This window comes from Sporisorium graminicola, chromosome SGRAM_12 (assembly GCF_005498985.1).
Source record: "Sporisorium graminicola strain CBS 10092 chromosome SGRAM_12, whole genome shotgun sequence".
NCBI lineage: Eukaryota > Fungi > Basidiomycota > Ustilaginomycetes > Ustilaginales > Ustilaginaceae > Sporisorium > Sporisorium graminicola.
In genome coordinates this window covers 69,265-89,902 of record NC_043722.1, presented here as the reverse complement: position 1 = coordinate 89,902, position 20,638 = coordinate 69,265, and the positions used below count along the sequence as shown (strand labels likewise).

Here is a 20,638-nt window from a genome sequence, read left to right as displayed (position 1 = left end):
GACGTGGTCGTGGCGACGGCATACGGCGCCATCATGAGCAACGAGAAGCGAACGATCTTTGTACGGATCAAAGCATGTTTGCGATTTATCATTGCTGTTTCATCCACCGTTACGTATCATCACCATTGCTAGCCTACGTACCTCTCGCACCCCCTTACTGCTCCTCCAGATCTTCGATGAGCATGCAAACGAGGGGACCAATCATGCCGACAACGCCCAAGATCAACCAAACCAACTGTCCACCGAGCAAGTTGCGCGTGACGCTGAACGCAAAGAGTATATTCGCGAAGTAGGGCCCCACGGCTCTAGTGCAGCTGCTGCTCATCTGAGCTAAACTGTTGAGCTTGCCCAACGCCGTCGCTCTCGTGAGCGCCGAGCACTGGTTGACGAGGATCATGTTGGCAACGAACGCCAGCCCGCCCACGACGCGCACCGCCGTGCTGACAACCAGGCAGCCCCACACCACGTACGTGTACCAATCTGCATCGCTGCCCGTAGCGCCCTCCCCCGCGCGCGCAACAACATTCGCCAAAGGCATCAGGACCACCGACAACGGAAAGGCCATAAACGACAGCCGATACAGCCGCAGCGTCCCCAGCCGCTTCTGAAGAGGTGGATAGAGGAACAGCTGCACCAGCGCGCCTCCAAGCCCGTTGATGCTGAGCAGAATCCCCGTCGAGTTCGAGGTGAAGCCGACTCCGCCGAGTGAAACGGGTTCGTACAGGTACAGTACGAAGACAGAGTCGAGCGCGATGGCGATGAGCGCGAGAAAGGCGTACGAGATCATGACTTTTTGGATCTGTTTGATCGAAAGCAGGTCCAGGACGGACGTGGTGGCATGCGGTTCGGGTGAGGTTGCTGGTTGGGTGGGGGAAGCCGGAGGAGACGGGGTGCGGTGCGGGGTGTCCGTCGGAGTGTAGCCAGAGTGCCAGCTTTGTACACGGATCGAAGAGGACGAGGCCCGTCTTGCGTGCGATTGGCGTCGCCGCGACGGTTCGGTGCGATTTGCTGTAGACTCACCGTTCGGGACGATTGCAGCCGTTAGAGCGGTACGGTTTTCCGTAGATCCGTAACCTTGTCCCGTTGCGCCAGCGCCACCGTTGGCCCGGCCTTCCAGTTGCAGCTTCTGCAAACTCTTGCGCTCCACAATCTCCGGCAGCGTCTCCTCCAGGAAGAAAAACCCCAGTGTGATGCTACACATCGTAATGCAGGCCGACAGCGCACACGGCAGCAGGTACGGGAACTCGACCCAGAGTCCACCCAGTCCGGCCCACTTGTCCGCCCCAAACACGTTCGGATACTGTTCTGCCGGTCTACTCAAATACCCTCCGAGCAGCGGTCCGATCAGACACCCAATCGTCCAGGTCAACGGCAGCAGACTAAAAGCTTTCGCCTGGTTCGTGCTGTCCGTCAACTCGCCCATCACACTCTTGACAATTGCAACATTTCCGTTGGTCGCCCCCGCCATCGACCGCGCCAACACCGCCCACGTGAACGAACGGCTCAGCCCAAACAGCACCGCCGAGCAAGCTACACCTGCCAATCCTGTCAGCAGCACCGGTTTGCGCCCAATGCGGTCCGACAGGCTGCCCCAGAACAGGATGGTGCAGGTCTGCGAGACGGAGAAGAGCGATTCGATGATACCTGCGTAGAAGCCGACGTGGGCTTTGTCGTGTGTGGCGCCGAGGCGGTACACCATGTCGTTGACGAATGGGAAGATGATGGTGAAGTTGATGGGCTCGGCGAAGCGGAGCAGCATGAGGATGGTGATCGAGCGGATAGGAAGTGGGGTTTCTTTGCGTGGTAAGGTGAGGAGGGGTGAGCGTTCTGGGTCCGCATCGTCATCGCTGTGCCCAACGCCGCCGTTGCTGCCGTGGGGCTCGCGAGTGACGGCGGTCGTCGGTCCTTGTGGCGGCATGCTGGCAATGGCTGTTTTATTGGGTGTGATGGTGATGATGTTGATGAGGGTACGGCCACGACCTATCATTCTACGAGGTGGTCATCCGTAGGCAGCTCCTTAACCTCTCAGTGGGGAGTTCAGAGGTGTGGAAAGGTCGAGTCAAAGCCAATGACTCGGAATCCCCTGCACAAGGGTTCACTCGCAAGCCGTTACTCGATCCCGACAACAATCGTCGGTCGAATACTTGGATCCATGCGGTGAAGCCGATGCTCGAGTGAAAGATATTCCTGCTCGCCACGCGCTTTTGGAATGCCGGATGGTCGAGAGGAAGTCCTTCGGATGACTCCAAAGTGCCCGAAAGATGATGATGTGCTGCTGTGCGCTGCGCGCGGTTGCTACATGTGACTGCGCCAGCCGTCGGCAAGGAAAGGACCGCATTTTGGACGTCGGCTATCCTTTTCGGCGGTTCCCGAAAGCTGCTTTGGACGGTGAAATGACCGGAGAAAAAGAAAAGGAATTTGAGAAAATGTGGCAAACAAAAGGGTCCAGAAAATCTTCATGCAGGAGGAACGAGGAAAAGAAGTCGTCGCTCGTGGAAGTTCTCTTCATTTACCTACATCCATTCGTTCGACGACACAGCTGCTGCGAGGAGGAGACGGGTCCCTCAAACATGGACGGGTTCACAGTGCCCGACTTCCAAGTGTCGCAAGACGCTGACCACGTCTATATCGATGTATCGTGTCAGTCGAACGCCGCCGGGATGCCCAACATCGCCGTCGAGGGGCGGATCTTTGGGTTCCACCTCGACCCATACTACTTGCCGCTTGTTCTGACGGGCGCAGTGACGCGTCCTGACTCCGATGCAGAGGCTCTACGCATCAGTGCACAAGACGACACCTCACGGATCAGCAGCTCACAAAGCCGAGGCACAGCGTTCCGAGTGACGCTCAACAAGATCAATCGAGGCGAGCGCTTCGAAGGATTGGAGCAGGTGCAGCCACAATTGCTACCGGAGGACCAGCTCAAGCAAGCGCTCGTCGATGCCGAACAGTCGAAAGGCTTCTTCCAGCCACCGAGTGGCGATGGGACGGGAAGCGTCGACGTCGGATTGTCGGCGGGTAACAGTGCGGCAGTGGACGAGGCGGCGAAAGCGTTGTTGCAGCAAGCGCTCAAGAGCCAAGGACTGACGACGATGAACGACGACGGTGGAGAAGCGGCGATGAGTTTAGATGCATCCTCGGAGATGGCCAAGGCGGGGCCGAGCACTGGAGGGCTTAGCTGGGGATTCGGGTGGAAGAGCACCTTCAAGGGAGCATTGGTTCCGGCAGGATGCGCAGATACACGCAACGTGCTCGAAGTGTCGGATCCAGGTTCGGTCGAGCCAGGACAGCGCGAGCAGGCGGCGACAGCGTTCGAAGAGCAGCGTTGGGACGAGGGCATCTACATGGACAACTTTCTCGATATCGACGGCGAGCTCGCGCACCTGATGCAATTCCAGCCACGCATTCCTTCAAGTACGGCCTCGAGTAAACCATCGATTGAGGATCACGCTGTCGACGTCGAGGCTTTGGCATTGCTACTGCAGCTGCTGTTCGCATACAGCTACGATGAACGCACCAACGAAGGCGATCCCACTGTCGAGTCCGGCTGGACCATCGTCAAGCTCTCGCGTTCGCTCGCCGCCTCAACGCTGCCCTCCACGCCTCCTGGCGCTCCTCTTGAATCCGTTGTATCGTCGACACTGATCGGATGCGTACGTCGCGCCCTCACCGTCCCGCTCTACCGACACTGGGAGCTCGCCCTAGCGTGTATCCACGACGCGCTGCGTCGACTCGATGCCGGCGAAGCTTGCGTGCGTACGTGCCTCGATCAGATCGCTTCCCGACTGGAAGAGGGAGAAGACGTGATCCTGTGTCGTCTCTCCGAAATTTGGTTGGCTCCGTTGATCGCCCATCTGCCGACTCAGGCTCAGTCGGAGGCGTTGGCCGCGTGCATCCGAAGAGTGATGCAGCAAGAGGATGGTGTCACCAAGGAGAGCGTTGGTGGCGAACGGTGGGATTTGCAAGTCTTGGAACAGGCGGCAAAGCAGGCACTGGAGGACGGAGAAGGTGGGTTTGTTTAGGAGCCGCAGCAGAGCTGAGCTTGGATCTCAGGAACTATGATGGGTTTGCACGCACGCACCATGCACTCACTAACGACATCGGAGCGAGATGGCAACCAGCTCTCTTTCTAATCACTGTGGCACTCTCTTGCCACTCAGTCGTTGTCACATTTGCGTTGTCTTGTGCCACAACCCCCACATCCATTTCTTCCACCGTCACAACTGGCCAGTGCAGACTGTGCTGAGCGCAAACAAGAAATTCGAGTTGTTCTCTCTTCGTTCCTTCTGAAAGCAGTTCAATACACGCGTCGCGCGAAGCAATTCCCGCCCAGTCCAACACCTTTTTTCCCCAGACGAGCGAGACCCTGAGAGTTGTTGAGAGACACTTGACAAAGTGTCTTGCGTTTCAGGCGGTGGGACGACATTCGGTTTCTGTTGCCTTGCTTTTGTTTCTTCTCGTCATCATCAATCTCTGCATCAACTCATCTCCCCGACTTTTCCAGCATCTTCATCATTCCACTCATATCAGCACGTCAGCATATCGTGTCCTCTCGTATTTCCATGTTCGCATAGCATTATCTTCGACCACCGGTTCCCCACGCCATCATCGCTCTCGTTCTGCGGCTTTCAGCCCGAGAAGGCTCGATTCGAGCTCTCTTGATCGGCTGCAATAATGACGGAGACGCACGCAGCTCCCAAGCGGAACATACCGAGAAAGGTAGCGGTGGATGCACCCGGTCAAGGTCGGATCACTTCCTATTTTACTCGTCGAGCTGCTGTGGCGGCAAGCCCGACACAGACATCCTCTCCCTCAGTTGCTGCTTCTGCGGTTGCCGTCGCCAAGACAGGCTCAGCATCGTCGAGGCCGTCTCCTGCCAAACAACGCAAGCCAACTCCAACCCCAGCTAGCGACTCATCCGACATCAGCTCCGACTCGGGCCTGGACTCGGATTCCGATAATGGTCTCTTTCGAGGACGAGGTAGACGTCGTCGTAGGCCTGTCTCTGACAGTGACGAAGACTTTCAACCTCACAAGCACGCCAATGCAGCAGACGATGATGATGATGACGATGACCACGACAGAGATAGCGCCTCTTCTGTGTGCATTACGGGCGAGACTCGCTCCGCCACTCCCTCCACCAGCGTGCCCGAAACACCAGCGGATGTCGATGCAGCCCACGCCGGCTACCTCTTCGGCTCCGACCCCTTTGTCTTCGTGGGCGGCAAAATTGACGTGGCTCCACTAAGGACCATCTCGAACCTGCCCAAATCCTCTTCACAGCGCTCGCTTCGATCCTCTGGTCCACCCGCATACGCTTCCACGAAGCTGTTTTCGCTCTTCAAGTCGCCTGGCAGCAAGAACAAGCGGTCCTACGAGAATCTCTATCAGGAGGACGACTTTCTCGACGATGATGACGACAACGACGATCAAAAGCCGCGTTCGAGAGGAGGTGCTGTTGCTGCTGCAAAGGGTCGCACAGGTGCCTCGGTGCCTTCCTTCTCCAGCGGCAAGGGCTGGAAGTCCAAGTTTGCGCAGAAGCAACCTTTCCGAAAGATGCCCTTCGTGCCCTCACCAGCAGAGATCGCCGAGATGCGTCTACAAGTCAAGCAAAAGGCCGAGTCCAACTCGTATCCACCTATCCATGATCTTGCGGACATCTTCCGTGACATGATCGATCGCGCGCCCGCCATCCTCGAACTCGCCAAGACCCTCAAGGACCGTCCTCTTCGCGTAGCGACCATGTGCTCCGGTACCGAGTCGCCGCTCCTGGCCCTCGAACTCATGTGCCGAGCCATTCACGAAAAGCACGGCATCCGCATCAAGATTGAGCACGTCTTTTCCTGCGAGATCGAGCCTTTCAAGCAAGCCTACATCGAGCGCAACTTTTCGCCTCCCATCCTTTTCCGTGATGTCACCGAGCTGGGCGGCAAAAGGGCACACACCGCCTACGGCGCGCTCGTCGACGTTCCCGGCGATGTCGACATTCTCATTGCAGGAACCTCGTGCGTCGACTACTCGCATCTCAACAACAGCAAAAAGGGCCTCAATGACGGCGGAGAGAGTGGACGTACCTTCCGCGGCATGCTCGAGTGGGTCATGCGCCACCAGCCCACCTTGGTCATCCTCGAGAATGTCAAAAACGCGCCCTGGGTCGGTGTCGCAGAGACCATCGTCGCCGAGGCAGGCTACGACGTCGGCTTCAGCAATACTTTTGACACCAAGAATTACTACATCCCGCACACGCGTCAGAGAGGATACTTACTCGCCTGCAGGAACAACAAGAACTCGCTGCCCCAAAACTGGGAGCTCATCACCAACGTCCTCATGCGACCCGCCTCCTCGCCTCTCGACGCTTTTCTTCTGCCCACCGACGACCCGCGTATTCAGCGCGTCCGTCGTCAGTTTGCGCATGGAGAAGGCTTGAGCAAAGGCAGGTCAACCATCGACTGGTCGAAATGTCAGAGTCGACACGAGCGAGCGCGAGACGAGGAGGAGCTCGGCAAGACGCGTCCCCTCACTGCATGGGAGGAGGGAGGAACGTGCAAGATGTCACACGACGGCTGGAACGAGTGGGCCGTTCGTCAACCAGAACGCGTCACCGATTTGCTCGACATCACCACGCTCCGCTTCGCTGCCCTGGGACAGGACCCTATCTACAAGTCGAAGATTTGGGAGCTGTCGCAGAACGTCGACCGCAACGTCGCTGCTTCTCGGCCAGGGATCGCTCCCTGTCTTACGCCGTCAGGTATTCCTTTCCTGACCTCCCGGGGTGGCCCGCTCATCGGTCTCGAGGCGCTCTCGCTCCAAGGTCTCCCGCTGGACGAACTGCTTCTCACTCGCGAGACCGATGATCAGCTTCAAGATCTCGCGGGGAACGCCATGAGCTCCACCGTGGTGGGTGCCTGCGTTCTCGCGGCGCTTCTTGTCGGTATGGACGATCTACGCGAGGACGGCATCAAGAGGAAAAAGGTGTCGGACAAGAAGAGCGAACAAAACGCTGTCAGCAATGTGGTCGAAAAGGTGGTCGACCAGGACAAGAGCGAGATTGCGCACGACGACCTCCTCGCTCCGCAGCCGCTGGATCTCACTACCAGTAAGACCGTCTCGATGCCCGAGCTTCTCAGTGCCGCCATCAACAGTGCCCAGCTGTGCAATTGTGAAGGCCGAAGTCGCGTCGTCGAGGTCGCCGTCTACCGATGTGCCGAGTGCGATCACACCGCCTGTGAGACGTGCAAAGGTCGTCCCGTCCACAAGTTTGTCCCTGATTCCTTGATCCGCTCTTCCCCAGACGACTTTGCTCCGCTGCTGAAAGCCGCTCTGCCTATGCGTCTCGAGGCGCAAGGACTGACCGCCGAGCTTGTCACGTCGCTCATGAAGAACCTGCCGTTCGAGAGCGACTCACTCGCCAAACGCTGGTGCAAGCGTGTCGTCCAGGTGCTTGGGTCCGCTGAGTTTCGCTTCCAGACACTGCTGCGCCAGAAGGTCTGGCAAGTCCAGTATGCCGCGCCAGGCGCGCGACTGGATCTTCTTCTCGACCCCGTCGAGCCCCATTGGCGCATTTTCGTTGATCCCTCGGTAGACGAACCTGCCGGCAGCCCTCTCCGCAAGCTGCTCGTCCAGCCCGTCGCACGCATGCCCCTCGATTCCAAAGCCGAGAACGTCGACTTGCTCCACGGACATTGGCAGCTGTGCTTGCCCACAACCAAGGTGACATCCGTCTCGATTCGCAGCAAGGGCCAACAGGTGCCAACCTGGCAGAGCGCCATGGGTCTCGGCGGCCAGTCGGCGGACAAGCTTCGATACTCAGAGATGCATGTCACCGTCTCCGAGGACGTGCGCGATTTGCTCGATGCCGACATCAATGGCGCTTACGACCTCCTCGAACAGTGCGGCACGGCCTGCGGCGCTCTTCACGTCCGTCGGGGTGACCGAGACTCTGCCAACCACCGTCGCCTCTTTCTCTTCATCGACACGGACCGATTCCAGGATCAGTCTGCCGACCGTTTCGTCTTTTCCACCGACACTTCGCGTTGGCCGTACCCGCTCGAGCGTGTCTCGGTGGCCCAGCTCGAGCCTGGTTGGCGACCGACGCTGGCTGTGCCGGGCAAGGAGCAAGTGGACGAAAAGGTCAAGATGACCATCTCTGGTGCTTGGCGCAAGGTCGAGCCTTTCTCTGTGCGCGCTGGTTCCGGTGTAGACGGCAAGATGGCCGTTCCGACGCAGACGTACGATCTTGACCTCCGAAAGGAGGACTGCACATCGTCTGTCGCCGTGCTGACGTGCGAGGCCCCTGTGCTAGGGCGAGGAATGGATCGCATCTGGCCCGCGGATGGTGTTTGGGGCAAAGTCGATCTGCTGCACAAGACCAACACCACCTTCAGCCACCTCGCTTGGCTCGTCGAGCGACTCCCCGACATTACCGCGCTCGACGACTGGATGACGGCCAAACACGATCCTTTCTCCTGCGCTACCGCCAACTGTGCCAGATGCGCGCCTTCGGAACCCGACATCCAGTGGCTGGCGGTGCCAGGCAAACCCGTCATTCCTGTCGAGAACACGATGCAGGCCGGATCGTACGAGCAGGCACTCAAGAACCGCCCCTCGCCGTTCGTGGTGCAGCTGCGTCTCAAGGACGATGTCGCCCAGGTCCGCTTCGGGCTCAATGCCGCCACTCTGATGCACCGTGCTGTATCTCGACTGCCGCCTTCCAAGAACGCCGGGGCGGTAGAGCTTTCGTGGCGTCTCACCAAACTCGATCGCTCGATCGACATGTTCAAGCTGCCTCGCTACGCGCTGCGCAGCAACCGACAAGATCCCGAAGCACCGACGCCGGGCCTTTTCGCTCTGCAGCTTCGACGTGAGCAGAAACGATCGCTCACGTGGATGCTCGAGCAGGAGCAGGCCGACGTGCAACCTTTCTACGAGGAGGAAATCTCGGAAGGCCTGCTGTCTCCATTGGGCTGGCGTGCAGAGGGTCGGGCGGTGCGACCCGTCACTGTGCGCGGAGGTGTTTTGGCCGATGCGGTCGGTTACGGCAAGACGTGCATCTCGCTCGCCCTAATTGCCTCGTCGCCTCACCGCCATGAGCTTCCCGCGCTCCCTGCTGGCGAAGAGGGCAACTACATCCCCACACCGGCCACGCTTATCATCGTCCCCGGCCATCTTTGTAAGCAGTGGGAGAAGGAGGTCCGCAAATTCTGCGGCAACAAGCTCACGGTCCGTGTCATCACGTCCAAGGCCGAGCTCAACAAGCTCACCGTGCGTGCTGTGCTCAACAGCGACATCCTGATTATGTCTGTGACCGTGTACAAGTCGGATGCGTACTGGGAGACGTTGGCCTCGATCGCCGCCTCCAATCCGCTGCCCAACCGCGCTGGTCGGTTCTTCAATGCTGCACTCAAAAAGTCGCTCGAGGCGCTCAAGAAGCGTGTTCGCGAGCTGACCGGCAGCAAGGAGGACGGCAACGGCGGCATTCGTCAGCTTTTGCGCTCGATCAAGGACAAGGTCGATTTCGACGACTCGCACCTGACCACGCACAAGGCGAGGAGCCGCCTGAAGGGTAAAGCGTACGTGGACGCCAACGCCGCCGACGGCAAGAGTGACGACGACGACGACGACGACGACGACAAGGAGCTCAAGGCAGCAGCCAAGAAGGGCAACAACAGCAAGGCGCTACCCAAAGAGCTGCAGTCGTCCAACAAGAAAGATCCCGATCCGTGGGGGCTTTCGTCGTCTGTCGTGCAACGCGACTGGCACAATATGACATGTCCGCCTCTCGAGATGTTTATGTGGAACCGCGTCATCGTCGACGAGTTTCACTACATTGGCGAGACGATGGACCGCACCCTCGCTGGCGTGACCAGTTTGCAGGCACGCTCGAAATGGATCCTTTCCGGTACGCCGCCTACCGCCGACTTTGCCGATGTAAAAAGCATTGCTGTGTTCCTCAACGTGCACCTCGGCGTTGACGACGATGCCGACACGACCAAGGACTCGGTGCGAAAGGCGAGAGAAAAGATGCGCACCGCTGCGGAAAAATTCAACAACTTCCGCGAGATGCATTCCCCAGCCTGGCATCACAGACGCCAGGAGGTTGCGCAGCGGTTCCTCGATCGCTTTGTGCGTAGCAACGAACCCGAGATCGGTGAATTGCCCAGCCAGCAACTTATCAAGCCCATCCGTCTACCGGCCTCCGAGTCGGCGCTCTATCTCGAACTCGCGCACGCAATCGAGAATCTCGACCTTCGTCATCAACGCAAAGTCTTCAAAGCGCGTCCTAAGGCTAAGGCGAAGATCACGGCCGCCCAGACCAAAGCAGGCGAGGATTTCATCAACGACGACGATCTGGATTCGGCTTCGGATGGCGGCAGCAAGAACAAGTCGAAAAAGGCAAAGGAAGTGAACCGCAAGCAGTGCGATCCACAGCTCGAGATGAGCCACCGCGACCAGCGGCTCATCGACACGCTGGGTAGCTCTGCTTCACCCGAAGAGGCGCTTCTCAAACGTGCCTCAGTTTACGACGACTTTGCCGGTGTCGATCTCGATGCGATGGAAGGCGTCAACAACGCCATCAAGGCCTGCGAGTACATTGTGCGCGAACGACGCAGGCAGCTCGCCGACTGCCGCGAGCAGCTGGAACGCGAACTTCCTATCGCACTCGAACAGCACCTGCTGGTGCTGCACCACTTTGGCTATCGCGACGAAACCCGACAGGCGTTCGCAGACTATGTGCGTAACGCACACAATGCAGCCTGGGGCGACTCCGAGTCGAAGCAGATGGTGCGCGAGATCTTGGATCAAGCTGATTGTACAATGACGAGCGTCACTCGTGCAGCTGCCAGGGCGCACTTCTCGAAATCTGGCGTGTTGCAAGCTGCGCTTAAGCGGAGGGCCAAGGAGCGCGCTGCTGCTGACAAGGGCGGTGGAGCTGGCGATGACGACGGCGGCAAAAGGGCCAAAGTGGACCCGAAAGCGGCAGCGTGGGCTGAAGAGTATCATTTGCGCGCGCTGGTGCACCAGCTCACGCGTCTGCGTAATGAGCTGGTGGGTCGAGTCAATGCGCTTCGCTTCTTTACGATGATCCGCGACTGCCAGCGGGCGCATCTCGAGGGCGTGCGCGTCAAAGTTATTTGCCCCGCGAACAAGTGCAAGCACCAGGGCAAACCTTTGGCGCTGAGCGATGTCAGCATCAGCTCGACGTGCGGACACAGTGGCTGCAACGAATGTGTGCTGCGCGAAGCATACATCGGCAAATGTCCTACCGAAGGCTGTGCGGCGCTCGCCAAACCAACATCGATCGTGCACGCTTCATCGTTGGGCGCGGAAGACGACGGCAAAGCTACACGCTACGGTACCAAGCTCGCCCTGCTATGTGCGCTGTTGCGCCGGATCCCCTCGACCGAACGCGCACTGGTGTTCTGTCAGTTTGAAACGCTCACCGCCACCGTCGCCGAAGCGCTCTCTGCCTACGGCATCTCGTTCGTCCAGCTGACGGGGACCGCCAAACGCCGCTCAGACCTGTTGGAGGCGTACCAGGAGGAGTCAGGTGCCCGCGTGCTGCTGCTCAATGTGGACGACGAATCTGCGGCGGGTTCGAACCTGACCGTGGCCAACCACGTGATCTTTGTGGGTCCGTTGCTGAAGCAGGAGCAGCAGCAGTACGATGCCACTATGACGCAGGCGATCGGCCGATGCGTGAGGTACGGCCAGGTGAAAAAGGTGTTTGTGTGGAGGCTGATCAGTATGGAGACGATCGACCAGGAGGTGTTGGAGAAGCGGGAGCGCTTAAAGATGCTTTCGAAGGAAGATATGGAGAAGAGCGACAAAGGGGTCAGTGCAGATGCCGGACTCGTGACGGCGGCCAACGGCGAGACGATCAAGTCGACGCTCGTGGTGGAAGAGCTTGATGCCGAGTTTTCGAATGCCTTGAAGGGGCCTCTTGTGCTGCAGGATGTTGGCGGAGGTTCCGGTAAGGCTAAGCGCAAACGCGACGCGGAAGAGGAAGAGAAGACTTCGGGTAGGAAGGCAAAGAGGCAGCAGAAGAAGCCTCGTAAACAGGTGGACAGCGAAGAGGAAGACGAGGACGACTTTGAAATGCTGCAGGAGAAGTCGACGCCAGCGAAAAGTCGACGTGGCAACGCGAAGGCGGCTCTCATTTCGGATGATGAGGACGAGGACGAGTGATCTGCTTTCCTCGGCTGTCAACGAGGTATTAATTGGGCAACGTTCACAGGAGACAGAAAACCGAGACCGTGTCGAGTGATTCCGTTTGAAAAGCGCGACTGGCAGGACACAAGATTGACACGGGAACGCTGGCACGCAAAGGAGCAGTGACCGACAACAACAGAGCGCCGGAGCGTGAACAATTGCGAAAAAGAGCGTGTAGTTGATTGCAACTTTGAACATGGAGACGAGGAGGAAGAACATGTATTGACAGCCGCAAAGCGTTTGTCATAGCTAGTCGCGCGGCGGACGGCCCGCCTCGATATCGAACGTCGAGGTGATGACGTCAGGACCTTCCGGTTCGTCCGGAAACTTGGCACTAGCAGGCGACCTGTCCACCGCGGTGCCGACACTACTCATCGACTGCTTGACCGTGATTGTAGGAATCTTGGCTCTACCATCATATACCTTGCCCTTGGAGGTCAGGAATCCGCCAGCAGAAGTAGACGACGCGCTTTCATGCTCTCTGTGCTCGCTCCTATGAAACTCGACCTGGATATCGATCGGGATTTGCATCCGGATGATGTTGAGCCCAATCGCTGCACGAAAGAGCGGATCGAGCGTAGCGACCGTGCAAAACAAGGCAACAAACGTACACGAGACAAGCGAGATGACGCTCACCGAAAGCGCAGCGTGGTAAATGGGCGGACCGAGGTCTCCAGAGAGCATCCGATGGGGGAAGATATCACCAACAATGTAGACAGGGAGCCAAGCATATGCGGGAACGCAGACGATGAGGATCGAAATGTATCCGATGGCCAAGATAGTCATCTTCCACGTTTCGTGGTTGATCAAAACTGAAGAATGGTGCGACCTGGGCCTACCGGTGGAGATGAGGAACCACATCTTGCGCAAGGAGCTCGTGCACGTGGCTGGCAGCGGCTCGGCGTAGCGAGAACACGTGTGGTCGACGAGGCTGATGATGTTGGGGATGCCATAGACGAAGCATGGTATAAGGAGCCCAAACGCACTGGCGGCAAATACAGCGAGGTTGAGACAGACGTATCGGACCACTTGCATGTAGTTGGCAGCCACTGTGCGTGCGAGCCAGACGAGCTCGTCGGATGCCAACACGTGGCTATCCGCCAGCGGGATAGGCTTTCCTGAAGCGCTCTTTGCAATAAACTCCAACAGATCCGGCGGGAGCATGTGTTGAGCAGAGTGCTTGGCACGGTAGTACGTGTAACCGGATATGCCCACCAGAGCGATCGTGCTGCCAGTAAACACGACACATGGCACGATCAGCACAGCATTAACAACAGCAGCGCTCTTGGGAATACCGACGTAGTACCACTTGCTGCGAGAAGCCGCGTTGTTCGGATTGATCCTGGACAGGGAAGATCTCGGACTGCACCCCACGGCAAACCCATGGATGCTTACGTATGCACCAATCACCAACGGCAGCCAAGGCAACGGTATCACCCACAACCATTCCAATACCGATTTATGGGCGAAACTGAAGCCAGCGATCACCACAGCAAACGTATCCCATGCCACGAGATAGCACGAAACCCCCAGCGTGAGTACGAAGACAGCATTGGCGACATAGAACGTTCCGCCGCGGGAAACGCGTCTGGTAAAGATCCACAGCTTGCCGAGAGCCTTCTTTTTGTAGAGCATAATGGAGCAGACGACAAAGGTGAGAATCACTTCGACTTCACTTGCGAGCAGCCAGATTCGGCAAGAATTGGGGATCGGGGTGTTGACGATGGAAGAGAGGGCGTTGGCGAGCTCGACTCTGGTTTGACCGCGGTGGATGAAGATCATATTGTTCGGTTGGATGGCGCGGAGAAGGGAGAGGGGCGGTACGAGGGCATCCAGGCTGGGAGTGCTGATAAAGGACATGTTCTTCAGTTGCGAAAAGGTGGGCCCTGTTGCAGAAAGGAACGCCTGATCGAGTGTGATAGAAAGCCTTGGTGGGGAATCAAGTGATGAGGGCGGAGAGAAGGGAAGAAAGAAGAGCGAGGAGAAGTCTCAAAGGCTTGGATGCATGGAGTAGTTATAGATCGCCTCCCCCAACCAGATACGCCCCGCCCTCTGCACTTTGTAGCTGACGGAATGCCAGCGGTTCGCGAGGTGAGTGCAGGAGACTGCCTTGCACCAAGCTGAAGCGTTTCGACTACATCCTGAAAGCGTATGCAGGTCGAGCGTGTGGTAAGCGGGGCCCCCGAGGGTCCTGGCTGTTTGCTAGCGAAGCACTAGCATTGACACAGGCCGGCTCGCTAGATGTCTGTCGAGGGTCCGAGCGTTGGCAACAACGGCCAACAATGTGCGTCCGACAGTGCGACCTAAACCAAAAGTCAAGCTCCTCAGCATCGATGCACAGAAGATAGCGGAGAGGGCTAACGCTGTTCGGGGACTGGGTGACGAGGGTCAAAGCTGACTGGCGTACACATGGTGACAGGCCGTGGCCGCTCTGCTTATGGATAGCATCTGAAACAGCAGCCAACATTGAGCGCTTTTCGACAGGCGAGATGCTTTTTCAAGAGTTTGTTGGCATTCCCAGCAGCCAAACCAGAGAGAGCTTTCGACGAAATTTTGGCGGAAAACACAACTGTGTCATCGCGGGGTCTAACAACATTCGCTATCTTGCTACGTCCTTCGCGTGACGCGTAAACGAGCAGCAGCTTGAACCCGTAAATTCATCGCGCCATCTTGGTGTGTGTTTAGCGCGATGGAGGATTAGGTTGAGCTCTGCGCTGCCCCTCTTTCTTTTTTGGCTCCACACCGAGCCGAGACTGACTGACTGTCTCGCGAGAAGAATGAAAGAAAGTGTGACGTCTGACGAGTCCTGGCAGAGACGGAGAGATTACACAAGCAGCAGCAACCACAGCAACAACAGCAGCATTAGTCTAGTTGGAACGCGATTCGACTGCCTTTGCTTGAAGCTGTCACACCACTGCCGGGAAAGGATTTCATTTGTTTCGTTCTGCAATCTTGTGGCAGGACAACAACGATTCTTCTAGTTTCTTTCATCAACCCCTTCCGCACAATCACGTTCGCAAGCGCAGTCCCACTTTTGCTGTTGTTCGACTGCGCAGCCCGCAATCAGCTTTGTCGTCCTTCCACCACCAACGACAGCACCGCGTATTGCGAGAATCCGTTCTCCATCAAAGCATTCCGCACAAGCCATGGCGGCTCAAGTAAAAAAGGAGACCAATGGCGGCCACACAAACGGCAAGAGTAAAGACTCGCAGCACCACAACGAAGATGATGAAGATTCCCCCGACGAGGAACTCCTCCGCGCAGCTGCTCTTGCCGATGACCAGGACCACGATCTATCCTCCTCTTCCCCGCAACCCTCCTCTACCGCAGCCACAAGCACAACACACTCGTCGCCCATGGCTGGCTCGTCGAGCAACAAGGCGCGCAACGCTGCCCAGGATGTAGATGCTCCCGTCCACGAAGAGCGCTTCAATAAGCTCAAGTTCTTGCTCCAGCGCTCCGGCGTCTACTCTCGCATCATGGGCGAAAAGATGGAAAAGGAACGCAAAGCTCGCGCCGAGGCTGCTGCAAAGCAACAGGCACGTCGCGACGCCGCCGCAAAGGCAGATAGCACCCCATCCGATCCTCAACCCCTGGCTGCTCCCGCTCGCAAGACTCGTTCAGGCGCCAACGCTACCGACGAAAAGCCTTCCGCACCCGTTACCTCTGAACGCGAGCCACGCCGTAAAGATACCCGCAAGCGCAAAGCAGAAGATTCCTACCACGTCTCGTCCTACATCGACGAAGGCGACCTCGAAGCTGCCAAGCAACAAGCAGAGAAGGCCAACAAGAAGGCCAAGCCAGACTCATCCGAAGCCACCGACAACAAAGCCAACGCCGCCAACGAAAGTGGTCGTCGAAACCAGCCCAAGCTCGTCACCGGCGCAAAGATGCGCGAGTATCAGCTCGACGGTCTTGAATGGCTCATCAGCCTCTACGAGAACGGTCTCAACGGTATCCTTGCCGATGAAATGGGTCTCGGCAAGACGCTCCAGACCATCTCCTTCCTCGCCCATCTCCGCGAAAAGGGTGTTTGGGGCCCCTTTCTCGTCGTCGCACCCCTCTCCACCATCAACAACTGGGTCCTTGAATTTGAACGCTTCACTCCCGACATCCCTGCCGTCATGTACCACGGCGACCCGGACGTGCGTCGAGACCTCCGCGATCGCCGTCTCCGCATGCCCCGCGACAAGGGCGCGCAACAGCACTTCCCCGTCGTCGTCACCAGCTATGAGCTCATCATCCGCGATCGAAAATGGCTTGCAAACTATCCCTGGAAGTTCATCGTCGTCGACGAAGGCCATCGTCTCAAAAACCTGAACTGCCGTCTCATTCGCGAGCTCAAGACCTACCGCAGCGCAAACCGCCTCATCCTCTCTGGCACTCCCCTTCACAACAACCTCGCAGAGCTCTGGTCGTTGCTCAACTTCATTTTGCCTGATATCTTTGACGACCTCGCCACCTTCGAGACCTGGTTCGACTTTTCCGATATCCACGAAGAGCAAGGCCAGTCTCGCATTCTCTCCAAGGAGAGCAGCTCCCAGGTCATCACACAGCTCCACGAGATCCTCAAGCCTTTCTTACTTCGCCGACTCAAGGTCGACGTGGAAACCGACCTCCCGCCAAAAAAGGAATACTTGCTCTACGCCCCCTTGACCGAACTTCAAAAGGAGCTCTACAATTCGGTCGTCAACGGCGAGATCCGCAGGTGGCTGCTCGAGCGCAAGACCGGCTTGCCTTGGAGCCAGATCCAGGCGATCCTCGACGATCCAGATGGCATTAACACTGCTTCGTCTTCCGCCCCTACCACTCGTGCTGCCTCGGCAGATCAGAGTCGTCATCAGTCACCGCATCCCTGGGCAGTCGCAAACAAGAGAAAGGACATCCACGCAAAACTCAATGTCGACGAAGCTGACGAGCAGCCGGTCAGGCGCGGTCGCGGTCGACCTAGCAGAGGCAAAACCGCCAGAGACTCCTCGAGCAATTTCCAGGCGGATGCTGATGACCAGACTGATTCCGGCGCTTCCACTCCTCGTCAGCAAACCAATCGACGCGCTAAACGGGGTGTCGACTACCAGGTCGATGAGATGAGCGACAACCGCTACTTCGACAAGCTTGAGCGGGAGCTCAACCGCGGTCCCAAGCAGCTTACTGCTGCCCAGGCCGAGCGACAGGGCAAGCTCTTCTCGATCCGCGAAGCACAGAAACAGATCAAAAACATGCACCTCGAGAACACTGTCATGCAGGCTCGAAAGATTTGTAACCACCCGTTCCTCTTTGATTGGCCTGTCGACATGGACTCGGGCACCTTTGTCGTCAACAAGGACCTCATCAACGCATCGGGTAAGATGCTCATGCTGAACCGCTTGCTGGATGAACTCTTCCATCGCGGACACAAGGTGCTCATCTTCAGTCAATTCACCACCATGCTCGACATCATCGAAGAGTGGGCCAACGAGTTCAAGGGCTTGCGCACCTGCCGCATCGACGGTACCACGCCTCAGGAGGAACGTCGAGCGCAGATGAAGTCGTTCAACGAAGACAAGGGACCGGATGCGTGCAATCTCTTCCTGCTCAGTACGCGTGCCGGTGGTCTAGGCATCAACCTCGTCGCTGCCGACACGGTCATCTTCTACGATTCCGACTGGAACCCTCAAATGGATCTGCAGGCGCAAGACCGTGTCCACCGCATCGGTCAGACGCGCCCCTGCCTCATCTTCCGCCTCGTCTCGGCCAGCACGGTCGAGGAACGCATCCTCAAACGCGCCGGCAACAAGCGCAAGCTCGAAGCGCTCGTCATTCAGCAGGGCAAATTCCGCCTGCCCGCAGGCTATCAGTCTTCGCTCGCCGGAGGCAAGAAGAAAAAGGAAGACGAACTGCGCGACATTGCCAGCCAACTTCTGGCCTTGGAATCGGAACAAGTCCAGCTGGTCAGAGACGAGAATGACCAGATTATCACGGATTACGAACTGGATCTGTTGCTAGACCGATCCAAGGAGGCTTATGAGCGTAAGATGGGCTGGATGTCCAATGCTCATACCGTTGACCCCAAGAAGCCGGGTAGAAAGTCGGCGGCTGGAAGGAGCGCGTTCGAGGTTACAGAGACGAAGACCGACGAAGCCAACGAGGAAATCGCCAAGTTGTTGGCCGGCAACTAGACGCGGGAGGGACGTGCCGACTCGTGCCCATCATGATCCATTGCTACAATCTCTTTGCTTAACCTTTCGATTCTACCGCTATTCTCGGTACAATTCATATATGCTTTCGTCTTACACTCAATACAAATAACCCATGACCAATTGATTCGGCGTCAATCGTATAGATTGGTTGCCCTACATGCTGTCGATGGGTGCTGCTGCTGAACCGGCTGCTTGGCTATGGAGGCAGTCATCGAATGAAAGACTCGAATGCTTCTCATGACTTTGTCGTTCCAAGCCCGATCACAGCTGGCACTGTCTGTCTCAGGCAAGCCAACGGCATGGCAGCGTCTTGCACGCATGACTATACTGCAGAGTTACCGTCGTAAAGTGTCCTCGTTCGACCATACAGTATATTTCAACGAATAGAAGGAATGCCGTTTACATGGGTCCTTTCATACAAAGCTGTAATTCAAGCGACAGAAGCCTTGGACTGCAGCTCCTCCTCGAGCAGCATCTGTGCAATCTTATCGGCGACCCATTCAAAGTCGCTCTCTTCAAGCCAGACTTGAGCGCTGAGACGGATCCAGATCTTGTCGGCGTGGGCGTAAAACATGACGAAAGTATCGTGTTCGCTTGAGAGTCGGCTTTGAAGCTTGAACGCCAACCGGTCGAGAGGGAGGGCCGAACCCGCATTTTGAGAGGAAGGGGGAGTGATGGGGATGGAGACGTTGACCATGCTCGCTGTCAACTTTTCCGCATCGTCGTCGGACACCTCCATGACGATCGAACCTTTGCCAAGACGAGACGACACAATCTGGCCCGCTTTGCGCGCGAGCGCAGCATTATGCTGAAGGATTGCGTGCTCTCCGCCTATCCATTTGCGAAACTCGATAGCCGCCGGAACCGTGAGATAGTTGGACAGATCCATCGTACCTGTCCACTCCCATTGGGCGATGAAGGTGCTAGGTGCCGACGTGGGGATGTGAGCGGGTTCTTTGGGCAAATTGGGCGATACGTACGGATGCGAAGTGGGGATGGCGTGAACAAAGTGTTGGTTGCGCTGCGGAGTGTAGAGGAAGGCTACACCGCGGTGAGCCGAGAGCCACTTGTGGCAATTGGAGATGAAGAAGTCCGGGTCAGCTTTGCGTAGAGACAGGGGAATCTGACCAACGGCGTGAGCGCCATCGATGAGCGAGAGAATGCCGTGTTGACGCAGGAGAGTGACGACGTCTTCCCAGGGAAAGATGACACCGGGAACGGAAGAGATGGCGTCGACAATTCCAATACGGATCTTGATTCCCTTGGCTTCAGCGTCCGAGATGGCTTTCTTCGTTTCAGCCACCACCTGTTCGTGTGTGACCGGGTAGGTGAGCGGCACCTTGACCAGTTGCAGGTCGAAGGTAGGGTTGGAATCGACAATGTACTGTGCCGTCTTGCCGCAAGCACCATACACGGTATTGTACTCCAAGATGGCATCCCCCTTCTGCCACGTTCCATTCAAGCCGCGAAGTACAGCGTTGACTCCGAAAGTAGCATTGTTGACAAACACCAGATCATCGACATCGCACCCCACCAGCTCTGCCACCTCAGTACGGGCCTTGACAAGCAACGGCTGGAACTGATGGCGCAGGAAAGTGTCAGGTCGACGCTCGGCTTCGTCGAGCAGCTCCTTGCAGATGTCGAGGACATAATTGGGGCATGCGCCAAACGAGCCATTGTTGAGCGGGACGTAGCCCTCGTCGAATCCGTAGTAGGGTTTGAGCGCGTGTCCGAAGCCGGGGAAAGGTTGGGAGAGCAGTGCTTGACGGCGCGCGGCGATGCGCTCCTCAAGTGGCAGTCGAGCGACCATCTTTGCAGGGATGAGGCAGAACGGGTGAGAACAAGGAAGGGTCTGGGTGGACAGACGGGACAGACCAGCTTATATAGACAAAAGCAGACCCCCCAAGAAGGTGAGGTCGGGTGATCCGAGTCACAAGCTTAATACAAGATCTTAAGCTGAGTTGCCGGTTCGGCATGGACCCTTGTTTCCGCTTGGCTTGTGCTGTCAAGTCCAAACAAGAGAAGAATTGCCGGCGAATTTTCCGGCGTTGCCTTTCCCACGGAGCTGTGGTGCACGCGCCCACGCTGATCCAAGAACAAGATTGCGAAACGGGCGACTTTGATGGTCTTTTTCGAGTCACGCACGCCTGTAGCTCCGAAGTCGCCATCAGCAGGCAGCACCAGGCAGCACATCGCAATTCAGGGCAGCGTACTGTTCCAGTCTAGTCCGAAAGTGCCACGCTTCTCGG

The 20,638-nt window shown here is 57.4% G+C and overlaps 6 protein-coding genes across 6 annotated transcripts; 3 read left to right on the top strand and 3 right to left on the bottom strand.

Moving 5' to 3' along the window:
- Positions 1-154: 154 nt before the first annotated feature.
- EX895_001581 (uncharacterized protein) lies at positions 155-1,918 on the bottom strand (the record flags this gene model as incomplete). Its single annotated transcript, XM_029882180.1, has 1 exon — positions 155-1,918. One exon carries the CDS (start codon positions 1,916-1,918, stop codon positions 155-157), a length of 1,764 nt encoding a protein of 587 aa, XP_029741035.1.
- A 652-nt stretch (positions 1,919-2,570) lies between these two features.
- On the top strand, positions 2,571-4,022 carry EX895_001580 (uncharacterized protein; the record flags this gene model as incomplete). The annotated part of the gene is made up of 1 exon (XM_029882179.1): positions 2,571-4,022. One exon carries the CDS (start codon positions 2,571-2,573, stop codon positions 4,020-4,022), a length of 1,452 nt encoding a protein of 483 aa, XP_029741034.1.
- Positions 4,023-4,674: 652 nt separating this feature from the next.
- EX895_001579 (uncharacterized protein) lies at positions 4,675-12,186 on the top strand (the record flags this gene model as incomplete). The annotated part of the gene is made up of 1 exon (XM_029882178.1): positions 4,675-12,186. One exon carries the CDS (start codon positions 4,675-4,677, stop codon positions 12,184-12,186), a length of 7,512 nt encoding a protein of 2,503 aa, XP_029741033.1.
- A 273-nt stretch (positions 12,187-12,459) lies between these two features.
- Positions 12,460-14,070, bottom strand: EX895_001578 (uncharacterized protein; the record flags this gene model as incomplete). Its single annotated transcript, XM_029882177.1, has 1 exon — positions 12,460-14,070. The coding sequence occupies one exon, from the start codon at positions 14,068-14,070 to the stop codon at positions 12,460-12,462; it is 1,611 nt and encodes a 536-aa protein (XP_029741032.1).
- A 1,286-nt stretch (positions 14,071-15,356) lies between these two features.
- On the top strand, positions 15,357-18,368 carry EX895_001577 (uncharacterized protein; the record flags this gene model as incomplete). Its single annotated transcript, XM_029882176.1, has 1 exon — positions 15,357-18,368. One exon carries the CDS (start codon positions 15,357-15,359, stop codon positions 18,366-18,368), a length of 3,012 nt encoding a protein of 1,003 aa, XP_029741031.1.
- A 451-nt stretch (positions 18,369-18,819) lies between these two features.
- Positions 18,820-20,199, bottom strand: EX895_001576 (uncharacterized protein; the record flags this gene model as incomplete). The annotated part of the gene is made up of 1 exon (XM_029882175.1): positions 18,820-20,199. The coding sequence occupies one exon, from the start codon at positions 20,197-20,199 to the stop codon at positions 18,820-18,822; it is 1,380 nt and encodes a 459-aa protein (XP_029741030.1).
- Between the last annotated feature and the right edge of the window lie 439 nt (positions 20,200-20,638).